Source organism: Moschus berezovskii, chromosome 4, assembly GCF_049115385.1.
Source record: "Moschus berezovskii isolate FMDL1 chromosome 4, NW_MosBer_1.0, whole genome shotgun sequence".
Classification (NCBI taxonomy): domain Eukaryota; kingdom Metazoa; phylum Chordata; class Mammalia; order Artiodactyla; family Moschidae; genus Moschus; species Moschus berezovskii.
The window spans coordinates 43,416,300-43,432,396 of NC_142463.1; the positions used below are offsets into that span (position 1 = coordinate 43,416,300).

The window sequence follows — 16,097 nt, forward strand, 5'->3', positions numbered from 1 at the left end:
AGAAGAAGGATAAAAGAATAACTATGTGAGGTGATGAATGTGCTGATTAGCTTGATGATGGTAATCATTTAACATATGTATACATATGCTAAATCATTACATTGTACACTTTATATGCAATTTTGTCAATTATACCTCAATTTCAAAAATATTTACTGTTATTGCTTTTCTGGTACAACCTTCTTTTCTTTGAGTCACTGAAGTCTCACGATCTCTCTTAAATAAGATGATAGAAGAATGAAGGAGAATTTAATGGGATAAAAACTCTTCCCCCTCCACTTTAGTTGGATTTATAGAAATGTATCTATCAGTAGGCATATAATTCCCTCCAGCTACCTCATATTTTAGAATTGACTAGGAAAGAATCTCCTCTTTATATCCTTCCCTTTAAAAACTTCCTAGTTCTTAATGTGTTTAGTATTTTTTTAATGTTTAAAAATGATCATATATAATATGCTTATCCTAAAAAATAGGAAGTTATAGAAAAGCAAAAGGAAGAAAAAGTATCCATAATTTCATAATCCAAAGAAACCACTTTTTGGTGCGTTTTTCTACATATGGATTTTATTTGGCCAGTATAGTATCACTTCATGGCAAATAGATGGGGAAACAACAGAAACAGTGAGAGAGTTTATTTTTTGGGCTCCAAAATCACTGCAGATGGTGACTGCAGCCATGAAATTAAAAGAGACTTGCTCCTTGGAAGAAAAGCTATGACCAACCTAGACAACATATTAAAAAGCAGAGACATTACTTTGCCAACAAAAGTTCGTCTAGTCAAGGCTATGGTTTTTCCAGTAGTCATGTATGGATGTGAGAGTTGGACTATAAAGAAAGCTGAGCACTCAAGAATTGATGATTTTGAATGGTAGTGTTGGAGAAAACTCTTGAGAGTCCCTTGGACAGCAAGGAGATCAAACAAGTTAATCCTAAAGGAAATCAATCCTGAATATTCATTGGAAGGACTGATGCTGAAGCTGAAACTCCAATACTTTGGTCACCTATGTGAAGAACTGACTCCTTAGAAAAGACTCTGATGCTGGGAAAGATTGAAGATAGAAGGAGAAGGGGATAACAGAGGATGAGATGGTTGGATGGCATCACCAACTCAATGGACATGAGTTTGAGCAAGCTCTGGGAGATGGTGATGGACAGGGAAACCTGGCTTGCTGCAGTCCATGGGGTCGTGAAGAGTCAGACAGGACTGAGCAAGTGGACTGAACTGAACTGAGTATAGGTGAATACTAGTATAGTAGTCTTCCAAATGTTTTCCTTAAATACCCTTAAAAATTATGTACCCTTTTGCATATTTTTAAATGAACCTCTAAAATATTAAACACAAGTCTAAAAGAGTCTGCTTCCTTTTAAATAGACAATAGAAATTATTGAACATTTTATAAGATGAAATAAGCAAGACAAGGCTGAGTAGGAACAAATATGCCATGATATAATTTGATAACATGACCTTTAGCTACCTTATTCAATTATTGTTGTTCAGTTGCTAAGTCATATCTGACCCTTTGCGACTCCAAGGACCGCAGTACACCAGGCTTCCCTCTCTTTCACGATCGCCAGGAGTTTGCTCAAAGTCATGTCCATTGAGTTGGTCATGCTATCTTAACCATCTAATCCTCTGCTGCCCTCTTCTCCTTTTGCCTTCAATCTTTCCCAGCATCAAGACCTTTTCTAATGAGTTGGCTCTTTTCATCAAGTGGCTAAAGTAGAGTGGAGTCTCAGCTTCAGCATTAGTCCTTCCAAATGAATATTCAGGGTTGATTTCCTTTAGGATTGACTGGTTTGATATCCTTGCAGTCCAAGGGACTCTCAGGAGTCTTCTCTAGCACCACAATTTGAAAGCAGCAATTCTTTGGTGATCAGTCTTCTTTACCTTATTCAATAAAGTACAGCAAATCTGAAATAAATCAAGTAAAATTTTACACATGAATTTTATCCAATGTATCTAGAAAAAAAATTATAGTCCATCAAGCGTCTTATTTACATTTAAGAGGATAATCATAAGTTTCCCATATGCTCATGGTGTTCAGCATTCAAACTATTCCAAAATGGGCCCAAATATCCCAAATTGGCTAAAATTCAGAGTAAGTCAACATGGGCTGAAATACTAGTATTTTAATAAGCTTCACTTTTCTAAAACATGTACGCAATGCAGGAAAATATCAGAAACCTTATGAACTTAAAGTGCCTTGATTAGTTATTCAAAGAATTCTCCCTGAAACCAGTACTCCCAGTTCTCTGTTTGTTTGATACCCTGGTGTTAATTATACCCAGGGTCATGCACAATGCTGAGATTTGAGATGGAGGGCTACCATTCTATGAAGTGAAAGAATGACTACTATGAACCCAGCTCATTCTCAGAGAAATCAAATTTGGGAAAGGGCACATTCAGTTCAGTTCAGTCGCTCAGTCATGTCCGACTCTCCGCGACCCCATGAATTACAGCACGCCAGGCCTCCCTGTCCATCACCAACTCCCAGAGTACACTCAAACTCATGTCCACAGAGTCGGTGATGCCATCCAGCCATCTCATTCTCCGTCGTCCCCTTCTCCTCCCGCCCCCAACCTTTCCCAGCATCAGAGTCTTTTCCAGTGAGTCAACTCGTCGCATGAGGTGGCCAAAGTATTGCAGTTTCAGCTTTAGCATCAGTCCCTCCAATGAACATCCAGGATTGATCTCCTTTAGAATGGACTGGTTGGATCTCCTTGCAGTATAAGGGACTCTCAAGAGTCTTCTCCAACACCACAGTTCAAAAGCATCGATTCTTCGGCGATCAGCTTTCTTCACAGTCCAACTCTCACATCCATACATGACCACGGGAAAAACCATGGCCTTGACTAGATGGACCTTGGTTGGCAAAGTAATGTCTCTGCTTTTTAATATACTATCAAGGTTGGTCATAACTTTCCTTCCAAGGAGCAAGCGTCTTTTAATTTCATGGCTGCAATCAGCATCTGCAGTGATTTTGGAGCCCAAAAAAATAAAGTCTGACACTGTTTCCACTGTTTTTCCATCTATTTCCCATGAAGTGATGGGACCAGATGCCATGATCTTTGTTTTCTGAATGTTGAGCTTCAAGCCAAACTTTTCACTCTCCTCTTTCACTTTCATCAAGAGGCTTTTGAGTTCCTCTTCACTTTCTGCCATAAGGGTAGTGTCATCTGCATATCTGAGGTTATTGATATTTCTCCCGGCAATCTTGATTCCAGCTTGTGCTTCTTCCAGACCAGCGTTCCTCATGATGTACTCTGTATATAAGTTAAATAAGCAAGGTGACAATATACAACCTTGACGTACACTTTTTCCTATTTGGAACCAGTCTGTTGTTCCATGTCCAGTTCTAACTGTTGCTTCCTGACCTGCAGACAGGTTTCTCAAGAGGCAGGTCAGGTGGTCTGGGATTCCCATCTCTTTCAGAATGTTCCACAGTTTATTGTGATCGACACAGTCAAAGGCTTTGGCATAGTCAATGAAGCAGAAATAGATGTTTTTCTGAAACTCTCTTGCTTTCTCCATGATCCAGCGGATGTTGGCAATTTGATCTCTGGTGCCTCTGCCTTTTCTAAAACCTGCTTGAACATCTGGGAGTTCACGGTTTACATACTGCTGAAGCCTGGCTTGGAGAATTTTGAGCATGACTTTACTAGCGTGTGAGATGAGTGCAATTGTGCGGTAGTTTGAGCATTCTTTGGCATTGCCTTTCTTTGGGATTGGAATGAAAACTGACCTCTTCCAGTCCTGTGGCCAGCGCTGAGTTTTCCAAATCTGCTGGCATATTGAGTGCAGCACTTTCACAGCATCATCTTTCAAGACTTGAAATAGCTCAACTGGAATTCCATCACCTCCACTAGCTTGGAAGTTAAAAATCATGAAACCGACCTCCTTAAAAGTATACGTGAAGTCTCCAAGAGCTAAAGCTGTACATTGAAGGTGGGTTTTTTCCCCCAAATTTTAAACTTTTTATTTTGTATTGGGGTATTGCCAATTAACAGTGTTGTGATAGTTTCAGGTGAACAGCAAAGGGGCTCAGCCATACATATATGTGTATCCATTCTACCCCAACTTCCAACCCCCCCATCCAGGCTGGCATCAAACATTGAGTAGAGTTCCATGTGTGATGCAGTAGGTCCTTGCTGTTTATCCATGTTGAATATAGCAGTGTGTACTTTGAAGGTTTTGAGTTCACCTTCACTTCTGAGCATTAAGTCTCTAAAAAGTTCATAGGAAAGAAGGTAGAGTTGACATTTAATGCATACCTCACAGGAAATGGTGATGATTCAGCCAGTAGTACCCGTTCCTCTGACAGAGCTGAATGAACTGTAATGTGTTTGATACTGAGAAATGTCGAGAAGTTGCATGTAGGCACTGTGCTTTGGATGAGTCAAAAGATTTATGGTATTTATTTCTTTTCAAAGAATCTATATAACTCTTTATGAATAATGGCACTATTAATTCAGTAGTTGAGAAAATTAATAAAGTGATAACACCTCCTTTCTCTAGCATATTTGAAGAATGAGTTTTTCCAGGTAAAAGTATTGTCAAGATAATTAAAACATAATTTCAAGACCACGAAGTTAGAAAAACAAGTTCAATATTTTTGACAAAAAGTTTTCTGAAATGAATAATATTTTCTGTTACCTTCTTAAATTAAAGCTGTGGACCTGAAGTTGTACTTTTTGTAATTACTCAGTTGTGAGTGCTGAAAAGTAGAGCACACCCAGAGAATGAGCTGGGCACTGCTGGTGGAGCAAAGTGATATGGTATGGTCCAAACCCACTGGACAGTGATGGGGTAGCAGTAGGGGCAGTTGAAAGAGGCATGCTGGTGCCATAAAAAGGAAAAGATTTAATGATCTGCAGGGAAAACAGAGTTATTTGGTACCATAAAATCTAGTTGAGAGTCACAAGTGTAAGATCAAACTGGAGGGAACAGGTGAGAAACTGAACCTGAGTCATTGACCCAGATCAGGTAAACTTTGCCCTATTAGAGTTGGCATTCAGGGCAGAAGCTTGCAGAAGTGTGTATTCCTCTCTGCTCCCCTGCTTTTATATCTTTCTATTACCATTTTATCCTTTTCTATTGTAAATTTTAAACACAATCTTCTTTCCTACCTCAGGGTCCTTGAAAGCCATTAATATCCTCTTCTATAGTCACAACCCCTAGCCAGTCTATGATGTCACAGAGAAGGCACTTAAGAAACACGTAGCCCCTTTATTAGGCCTCTGACAACAGAAGGGCAGGGTAACACTGTCAATTATCCAAATAAGTTTTTCACTTTAATTGCACATACAAATATCAGTACATCGGTGAACACAAAAGCGTTCTTTACCCCAACCTCAAGCCCCTTAATGCAGTATATACAGAAACAACCTTAAAGAGGCCTGAAGATTGGCTTACTGAACAGCTTTGTCCTCAGTCCCAATGGGTTTTTCTTGTCTCACCCTTAATTTCAGGGGGTCAACCCATGCAGTTGCCTCCTTTTTGGTTGTCTAGAGAAGAAGTTGAGAGGAGGAAGTCACTTACCTAACCAAACATCTATTGAACAATTAGACTTTCATTCTACCATGAACTGATAAATTGTTTCAAAGTGTAAGTAATAAATAAGTGTTAGTCATTTGGTCGTGTCCAACTCTTTGTGACCCTGTGGACCATAGCCTGCCAGGCTTGTCTGTCCATGGGATTCTCCAGGCAAGAATACTGAAGTGGGTTGCCATTCCGTTCTTCAAGGGATCTTCCTGACCCAGGGAATGAACCCAGGTCTCCTGCCTTGAAGGCAGATTCATTATCATCTGAGCCACTGGGGAAGACTGTTTCTAAGCATAACCCTTGTTATTTGCTTAAGGAAAAAGAAGCCTTCCTGTTTTATCTTATATTTGTGTTGCAGTTTCTACAGGCCCTCTTCTGTCATCTTGGATATACTGGTGACTGCCCAAGGAGGAGGGTGGATATATGTCTTGCCCCAGGCAGACAGTGAGGAGGGATCCAGTCACACTTTAGTTTCTGTAGTAAGATAAGCCCTCTCAAATGGGGATACCTGTTTTCCACCCAGGTGTAGAGAAAGACTGGGCTATACCACGGTATCCTATCTACCAACAATTGTGCAGATATGTACAAATATCTGCCCTGAGCATATCCATGAATTAGGGGACTTCCTCTGACTTCAGTGGGTAGCTGTTGTCATCTTTCTCCTTCAAAAACAGTTCATCCCACCAACCATCAGTCTCCCCACCCTTTCATGATATTGATTTCCTTATTCCATACAGAACTGCTAGATTATTATGGCACAAATTTTAAGCCTCCCAAAGCAAGAGAGTTCCAGAAAAACATCTATTTTTGCTTTATTGACTATGCCAGGCCTTTGACTGTGTGGATCACAATAAACTGTGGAAAATTCTGAAAGAGATGGGAATACCAGACCATCTGACCTGCCTCTTGAGAAATCTGTATGCAGGTCAGGAAGCAACAGTTAGAACTGGACATGGAACAACAGACTGGTTCCAAATAGGAAAAGGAGTACGTCAAGGCTGTATATTGTCACCCTGCTTATTTAACTTATATGCAGAGTACATCATGAGAAACACTGGGCTGGAGGAAGCACAAGCTGGAATCAAGATTGCCGGGAGAAATATCAAGAACCTCAGATATGCAGATGACACCACCCTTATGGCAGAAAGTGAAGAGGAACTCAAAAGCCTCTTGATGAAAGTGAAAGAGGAGAGTGAAAAAGTTGGTTTAAAGCTCAACATTCAGAAAACTAAGATCATGGCATCCGGTCTCATCACTTCATGGGAAATAGATGGGGAAACAGGGCCTGACTTTATTTTTCTGGGCTCCAAAATCACTGCAGATGGTGATTGCAACCATGAAATTAAAGACACTTCCTCCTTGAAGGAAAGTTATGACCAACCTAGATAGCATATTAAAAAGCAGAGACATTACTTTGCCAACAAAGGTCCGTCTAGTCAAGGCTATGGTTTTTTCCAGTGGTCATGTATGGATGTGAGAGTTGGACTGTGAAGAAAGCTGATTGCCAAAGAATTGATGCTTTTGAACTGTGGTGTTGGAGAAGACTCTTGAGAGTCCCTTAGACTGCAAGGAGATCCAATCAGTCCATTCTAAAGGAGATCAATCCTGGGTGTTCATTGGAAGGAATAATGTTAAGCTGAAACTCCAATACTTTAGCCATCTGATGTGAAGAGCTGACTCATTTGAAAAGATTCTGATGCTGGGAAAGATTGAGGGCAGTAGAAGGGGACAACAGAGGATGAGATGGTTGGATGGCATCACCAATTCATGGGGTACACGGGTTTGGGTGCACTCTGTGAGTTGGTGATAGACAGGGAGGCCTGGTGTGCTGCGATTCATGGGGTCGCAAAGAGTCGGACATGACTGAGTGACTGAACTGAACTGAAATCAGGTCTACCTAATGATATCTGCATATTTAGTGGTACCTTCAAAGGGATGGCTTAGGAGCTTTACACATGATAATCTTCAGAGGTTCTCCCCTACTAAAGCCACTTCAAAGAAATGTAATAATCCAAGTAGAAATAGTGCACCTGCTATGCAAGCACAAATTCAAGAGTTGCCTAGTTTTCCTCTCTAATGAGATTATCTGCTCTAAGCCAGGCCCATTTAAAAATGCTGGGACTGCCATATCACTTCCCTACACAGAGGTGGTAGGTTTTCCACCTCTAATCAGAGTCAGAGTCACTAAGTTCCCATTTCAAGGATCAATAGGCCATTCCTCGTTCTTCTCATTCTCCCATATATGGCATCTGAGTTCTGAGGCAAGAAAGATTTCTCTAGGCCTCCTCCTTACTGGGTAGATCAGTGTTGCTAGGCAACAGCTTAACATTTCAGGTCTTGGTCCAGATGTACTTCTTAAACTGGAAGATCCTAACCAATCCACTTCAAGGAGTTCCTTCTATTAACCGTGGTCAGTTAGTTTATGACAATGCTTATTGCCAAAGCACAGAGAAACTGGAGATAGTTTCAATCCACAATAGACAGGTAAATTTATAGAAAAGCACAACTGCATAAGGACTACGTTGTTTCCTTCTGTTTTGAAATTCCTTAAAAGTATACTTTTTTAAGTTGGAAAAAATCTAAATGTTGCATAATGTATTTACCCTGTGATGTAACACAAAATATATTTACTAATGTAATATGCTGTTTTCAAGATCATGCATTTTACACTCAATCATCCATTTCATTCCCTTATCCAACAACCATTCCAAACTTTTACCAAATGCTAGAGAAAAACTTGAAATTGTGTGATTTTTAGGAAATAAACCAGATTTATTACTTGTGAGCTTATAAGACAGTGAAAAGATACCTTCCAAAACAGAAAAATTTTGAAAATAAAATATTGTGTATAATTACCTGTGTGTGGGTGTGTATGCTCAGTTGTGTCTGATTCTTTGAAACCCATAGATGTTATCCCACCAGGCTCCTCTGTCCATGGAATTTTCCAGGCAAGAATACTGGAGTAGGTTTGCCATTCCTTCTCTAGGGGATCTTCCTGTCCCAGGGATCAAACTGGCATCTCCTTCATTGGCAGGTGAATTCTTTACTACTGAGCTACCTGGGAAGCCCCAAGTCTATTTAGTACTACATTTTTCACATTTTGTGATTTTCTTTTTTGGTAATTTCACTGTTTAACATGGCCCCCAAATATAATTCAGGTTTGAATTATAGGGCTGCTGACCCTGAGTTCGATGTTAGCTAGTCAACAATATAGATTGTCTTTAAACAGAAACACACATAAGGCAAGACTATATACTGATCCACTGATGAAAATATAAGCAGAGGCTAACAAGACAAAGAAAAAAATTATTAAAGCAATTAATGAATTGGATTTCACTAAAATCAAAAACTTCTTTCAAAAGATATTGGTAAGAAAATGAAAAAAGTAAGCCACAGACTAGGACAAAACACATGTCCGGTAAAAGATTAGTTTTCAAACCATGTAAAGAATGCTCAAAACTCAATAATAAGAAAAAAAATAAGCCAATATAAATGGACTAAAGATTTGAACCTGGAGTAGGAAATGGCAACACACTCCAATATTATTACCTGGGGAAATCCCATGGAGAAAGGAGCCGGCAGGCTATAGTCAATGGAGTCACAAAAGGTCAGACACAACTTAGTGACTAAACAACAAAAACAACAGAGATTTGAATGGATTTTTCACCAAAGATACGCATGGAAAATATCTGAAAAGTGGGTTGAGAACCATCACCAGCCTCCATTAAAATAAATAAGTGGGTACTGATTTGCAGTGAACATCCATCAGTCTCATCTACACTGTCCAAATTCCTGAAATACTAGATGATGTCCTCTCCCTTATTTTCTGTTCTAACTCACTTCAATCTTCTTTCTACCTTCATTTCTTTTCTGAAACTATTCTCAGGGGGTACTGACTATTGTCAAATTCAACACTGCCTTTTAGTTCCTATCATATTTAATCTCTGACTATTTGACACTCGTCATGCACTTCTTTCTGTATCTCTTCTGTCCTTTGGTCAAGATTTTTTGGTTCTGGCCTCCTACTCCTTTCCCTTATCTCTCTGGATGTTCTCTCTGAATTCTCTTTTTCTAATTTTACTTTTAATACGACTGACATGTTGAAATCTTCTAAATTTAGATCTCCAGTTTAAACTTCTCTCTCAAGTTTACCAGTGTCTCCAACAGCCTACTAGACAGTCTTCTCTGAACATGCTGGAAGCCCCTTCAAATCAGCATGGTCAGAACCAAGTTCGTTACCTCCCCACCCTCACTTTTGTGTGTTCAGTCAATACTGTTATCTACTGAGTCCGCGAAATGGCCACCAGAGTCAAACCTGGTGCTCCTGAATTCTTAGCCCCACACACAGGTTGTTCATTGCACAACTCCTGTTGAGTGGGACTCCCCGGAGCTCTCACATGTATTTCCTCCTCTCAATTCTCACTGCCTTTGCTTTGCCTTAGGTCTTCATCAGCCTTTGCTCTTCCATAGCCTCCTAACTAGATTCTTTATCCTCGTCCAATTCTCCATGCAGTAATTAGAAATATCTTTCTAAGATCCAACTTGATTATGTATTTCTTTGCCTAAAAATCTTTGTTATCTCTGACACTTTCCAATAAAGGAAGTTGGGGTTTTGTTGTTGTTGTTTGGTTTCTTTCAGCTGTGTAGCCTGACAAGCATGACAAATAGATGGGGCAATAATGGAAACAGTGTCAGACTTTATTTTCTTGGGCTCTAAAATCACTGTGGAGGGTGACTGCAGCCATGAAATTAAAAGATGCTTGCTTCTTGGAAGAAAGCTATGACAGACCTAGACAGCATATTAAAAAGCAGAGAATTACTTTGCCAACAAAGGTCCATAGAGTCAAAGCTATGCTTTTTCCAGCAGTCAAGTATGGATGTGAGAGTTGGATCATAGGAAGGCTGAGCACTGAAGAATGGATGCTTTCAAACTGTGGTGCTGGAGAAGATTCTTGAGCGTCCCCTGGAGGGCAAGGAGATCAAACTAGTCAACCCTAAAGGAAATCAACATTGAATATTCATTGGAAGGACTGATGTTGAAGTTGAAGCTCCAATATTTTGGCCACCTGATGCAAAGAGTCAACTCATTGGAAAAGACCCTGATGCTGGGAAAGATTGAGGGCAGGAGAAGAAAGGGGAGACAGAGGATGAAGTGGTTGGATGGCACCATCAACTCAATGGACATAAGTTTGAGCAAAACTCCTGGAGATAGTGAAGGACAGGGAGGCCTGGCGTGCTGCAGTCCATGAGGTCGCAAAGATCTGGACATGAGTGAGCAACTGAACAATAGCCTGACCAGCAATAGTCAGGTGGCGATGCACATCTGAGTGCGCGGAGGACGGACAGGAATACAAAGCCCATTATAGTCTGCCACTGACCTAATTTTCCAGCTCAAATCCCGCAGCCTACAGAAACAACTTGCCAGTCCCAAACCACTGCTCTTGGTATGTGAAATGTTTTCCCATACCCTTCTTCATAGTTTAGAAAGTTGTTCTGTTCTGTCGCTCAGTCGTGTCCGACTCTTTGCAACCCCGTGGACTGTAGCCTACCAGGCTTCTCCATCCATGGGATCCTCCAGGCAAGAATACTGGAGTGGGTTACCATTTCCTTCTCCAGGGGATCTTCCCGACCCAGGGATCGAACCCGGGTCTCCCGCATTGGAGGCAGACGCATTAACCTCTGAGCCACCAGGGAAGCCTAGTCATTAAAACCCAGTTAACAGTCAAAGACACTCTTATTCATGTATTCTGGTGATCCCCAGCCCTGACTGCTCATTATAATCACCAGGAGAGGCTTTTTAAAAATATCGATGCTCAACTTCCACTTACAGAAATTCTGATTTCATTGAGTACAATAATTTTGAGCATATGAATGTTTAAATGTTCCCCCAGAATATTCTAATGTGCTAGGTACTAAAGATACAAAAACTAAAAAGACAATATGGAGTTTCTGACTTCAAGAAATTCACTGTGGAGGAAATGAGTAAATTAACTGTCATTTACAATAGAAAGCTGAAAGAAGAGTGAAAAGATACTCATGTAGAACAAATAAGGAGGTGAGAAGAAAAGGTGTGCCACAAGGTCTCCTGGTGATGCTGGCTAGAAACCAACCAAATAATTGATAGTTTTTTTTTTTTAATTTGGTCTTAGGGTCCTGTTAGGGCTTTCCTGGTGGCTCAGCTGGTATAGAATCTGCCTGCAACGTGGGAGACCTGGGTTCGATCCCCGGGTTGGGAAGATCTCCTGGAGAAGGGAAAGGCTACCCACTCCAGTATTCTGGCCTGGAGAATTCCATGGATTGTATAGTCCATGAGGTTGCAAACAGTCAGACATGACTGAACGACTTTCATTTTAGGATCCTGTTAAACTATGAATAAATAGTTTAAAGCCACTGATCTATAATTTTATCATTATAAACAATGCAATATATAAAGCAGCTGTTCTGTAGTTAATCACCGTTATATCTTTAATGCCCCAAACAATACCTGGCACATATGAGATGTTCAAAAATGCTTGTTAAATACATGAATGGTCAATAGTAGCTTTTAAACTTTCTTTTCTTAAGAAATGGATTTATAATGGGTATCAATGTTGGTTGCAAATTAAAACTAAGCATTGTATCTTTGGTGTCAAAGATTTTGATAGATTAAGCATAAATATGTACTCTACTTCTTGGATGAGATTATTTCAAATTAAGGTGAGGAAAAAAAAAAAGTACTGACAAAGCAGTTCACTTTCAGTAATCTGGGTTTTCCCAAATGGTGACATAACAGCCAGTCATTTTGAGTTGGACAGTTTTGAGTTCCTCTTCAAGAATCTGAAATGTAGGTCGGAGCTTTGCAGATATTTCCATTTGCCTCATCACTGAAAACCTGAAGTGATCGTTGACAGGCAAGCAGTGAGGAAAGAAGACATGACGCAGATACGAGGGTAGCAGCCTGGCTCTGGGGTGGAATTATGTGCTTCAAACAGGTTGTAAGGTAAAGAGATAATGATCTCTGAATACTCACAAACAGCTATATTTCCTTTTGGAGATCCATGGGCCAAGTTATCTTCTCTTATGAGTTTGTATGATATTTCATACAGAGTTATGATAGAAGCTGAATCTGTAATATTATCTAACATCATATCGCTTTAAACGATATTATTGTGTATATTCTATTAGGTGAGTAGTTAACTCCTAACTAGGAATATTTCAGGGTTTCTTTTGCCTATTATTTACAAAGAGAAGATCTACTATTGTTAACAAATCATGAAAGGGATCTTTATATTCATAAGTCATTGGGGACCTCAGTTTTTAAAAATGAAATATTGTGTGCTATTTGATGAGTTATGAGTTTTTGTTGTTTTATATGAAAGGCTCAGGTTTAATTAAACAGATAAAAATAACTGAATAATGCTGCTTATTGAATAACTTAATTATTTAATAATGCATGTAACTGTTTGACTGAACGATGTAACTCCAGATGTAAACTAATGGCAATATTGTTTGGAATTTCTATAATGTGCTTCTTTTGAACTCTCTGCAAATAAAGGGGATTCTGTAAATCTAACTGGTGATAACACATAAGGTTTTGTCTCACTTCCTCTTTCTTCATTTTGAATTCTTTTCTTTTCTGGAAGTTCTGACCTTCTTGGCTTTTCCTGGAAGACTAATATTTCTGGAGCTTGATAGTCATGTGACCCTGGTCAGGAGAAGGATTGAGGATCATGAGTTAGAGCAGAAAGAGATTTCTGATGAGAGAGATAAGATCAGGGGGAATTATATTTTATCAAGGGTCAAAATGTCCTATGAAGGTAATTCATACTGATTTTTGAAGGGTAGAAAATTCCATTCTTTTGCTTTACTCCTCCTTATTATACTTCCTCACACCCCAGTGACTCTTCTTTGCCCTGTTTCCTTCTCCCTTCCCATCCTTCCTTCCTTCGCTCCTTTCTTCCTTCTTAAAGTTTCTCATCAAAAACAACTGCTAGAAAAAATGTTATGCCTTTTAATATTTTATTAAAATATTACAGTTTAAACATTTTTCATATTTTTCTAGAGAGAGACAAAAAGTTTTTTCTGTTTTCAGGCATGAATCAGGTCACAATTCATTGGGACGTGGTAATAGCTGTCTACATATTCTTCAGTTGGTGTCATGGAGGTACAGTATTTTGAGTACCTATTGCTATTTTTTATTCAAATAAAATACTGAGTGTTTATTAGGTTCATGACATTATGCTTGAATCTCTGAAGAATAAAAATTATTATATTGCGAAAAATTATATGCATATAAAATTATGTTCAATGAAGTATGAGTCCAACCTCTCTCCAAATCAGGATTCCTTTATCAAGCATCCTGATAGAGGTCTAATTCTTATATCAAAATGTCCATGAAGCGGTCTAAGTCTAATATCAACATTTCTGAAAGGAGTTTATTATTTTGATTTGGCATAATCTGTCTTTGAACATTTTTAACTTATATAACTCATCAAACATTTGAATTTTATTCAATTCCACAAACAGTTTATTGATGATTACTCTGTGTTAGGTGCTATGCCAAGCCTTGTCTTCCTCACAACAACTTTGTGCAGTAGTATTATGTGCTATTATTATTCTTATTTTGTAATTCACACAAACAACTAGCATTATGAGAAAGGCATACACAGAGTCCAGGTGGGAGATCATCAGAAATTCAGGCAGGACAGCCATTGGCTCTTGAGAGCTTCTATTGGGGGCATATCCTGGACAGGTGAGAGGGACTCATTTACTAGGAGATAAGCAACACCAAGGGCTTCCCATGTGGCTCAGTGGTGAAAGAATTTGCCTGTCAATGCAGGAGATGCAGGAGATGCTGGTTCAGTCCCTGCGTAGGGAAGATTTCCTGGAGGAGGCCATGACAACCCACTCCAGTTGTTCTCGCCTGGAGAATCCCATGGACAGAGGAGCCTGGCAGGCTACAGTCCATAGGGCTGCAAAGAGTTGGACACGACTGAGTGACTGAGCATGCATGCACACACAAGCAACATCAAGGCAGGGTTTTAGATCTTGAAGGAAGCTTTGCAAAGCATGCAACTTAGAATAGTGACAAAAGCAAAACTATCTTCTGTAGGTTGGGACTAACTTATATTAGACATATAGAAGTAGCCCCACCATGAGAATTAGAATCCCTCCAGCAGGATATCAGACAATTCCAGAGTCAGACCAACAGCATCCAAGAAGGTTTGGTAGAAATAAGACATCATTTACTTTTTCCAGCTTCTGGAAATATGCGAATAAGTCAGACTTCTGTTTATACATGGAATTCTCCAGGCAAGAATACTGGAGTGAGTAGTCATTCCTTTCTCAAGGGGATCTTCCGATCCAGGGTTCAAACTCAGGTCTCCTGCATTGCAGGCAGATTCTTTACCGTCTGAGACAGCAGGGAAGCCTGTTTATACATCTGAGTGATTAATATGAAGCATAGAGAAATAAGACAAGCCCATATGATATGGCATTAGAGACTTTCCAGCTGTTTATTAGAAATTATTTTATATATTATTACCCAATCCACTCCAGTATTCTTGCCCAGGAAATCCCATGGACAGAGGAACCTGGTGGGCTACAGTCCATGGGATCGCAAAGAGTTGGACAGGACTGAGCAACTTCACTTTCACTTTCACCCAATCTGCTGTAATATTTTTACTGTCTTTTCCAAATTTTCTACTAGAATGATATTTTACCCCTTTTAAATCGCTTTGCTGAAATAAAAAAACCCACTATGTTTAGCATTTTTCTGACCAACCCCCCCAAATTAACATATTTTGACTTATTTTAACATATTAAAAAGAGAAATTAACATACTTTTGTATGACTTATTCTTACATAATCCAAGTTGACTCCTGCCTATTACTGATTTCTTTTTCTATGTACTGAAAAATCATCGACTTGCTAATTCATTTCCAAATGTTGTGAAGCTCAGCAGTCCAGTGTTTCTGGGGTTCTATTTTATTTTATTTTTTAAAACCAAGACAACATTTATCCAAATTTTAAGTCTTCTGACATTTTCAATATTTTCTGTGTATTCTTAAACACTACTCACAATGGTTTCATGATAGTATTCACATATCTTTTAAGGTGCTGAAGAAACAGTTTGTCTGAACTTGAATTGTTGAACTTCTTTAAAACAGCAGGGGCTTCCCAGGTGGCGCTAGTGGTAAAGAACACCTGCCAATGCAGGATACGTAAGAGATGTGGGTTTGAACCCTGGGTTGGGAAGATCTCCCAGAGGAGGGCAAGGCAAACTACTCCAGTATTCTTGCCTGGAGAATCCCATGGACAGAGGAGCCTGGCAGGCTACAGTTCATGGGGTCACAAAGAGCTGGACATGACTGAAGCGACTCACCATGGTAAAGCAGTCAGATGCTTTCTTAAAACTTCTTTTCATGTCTTTGGCTTCAATTTCCTATTGATAATGATGGAATTATTTTTATCACTATTTCAACACTTAAATATTTATAATTTATATGTGAATGCAAACTACATAAATGGACATATTTAATTACATTTATATTACAAAAGTTAATTTTTAAGCTTT

The 16,097-nt window shown here is 39.3% G+C and overlaps 1 protein-coding gene across 1 annotated transcript in view; it reads left to right on the plus strand.

Annotated features, from left to right (window-relative positions):
* The first annotated feature begins 12,407 nt into the window (after window positions 1–12,407).
* IL23R (interleukin 23 receptor) overlaps window positions 12,408–16,097 on the plus strand; it is a 71,924-nt gene continuing 68,234 nt past the window's right edge. The window contains exons 1-2 of the mRNA XM_055403587.2: window positions 12,408–12,521; window positions 13,614–13,685. Coding sequence (XP_055259562.2) covers window positions 13,616–13,685 — 70 coding nt within the window. The 5' untranslated portion in view covers window positions 12,408–12,521; window positions 13,614–13,615. The remainder of the gene's footprint in view (window positions 12,522–13,613; window positions 13,686–16,097) is intronic.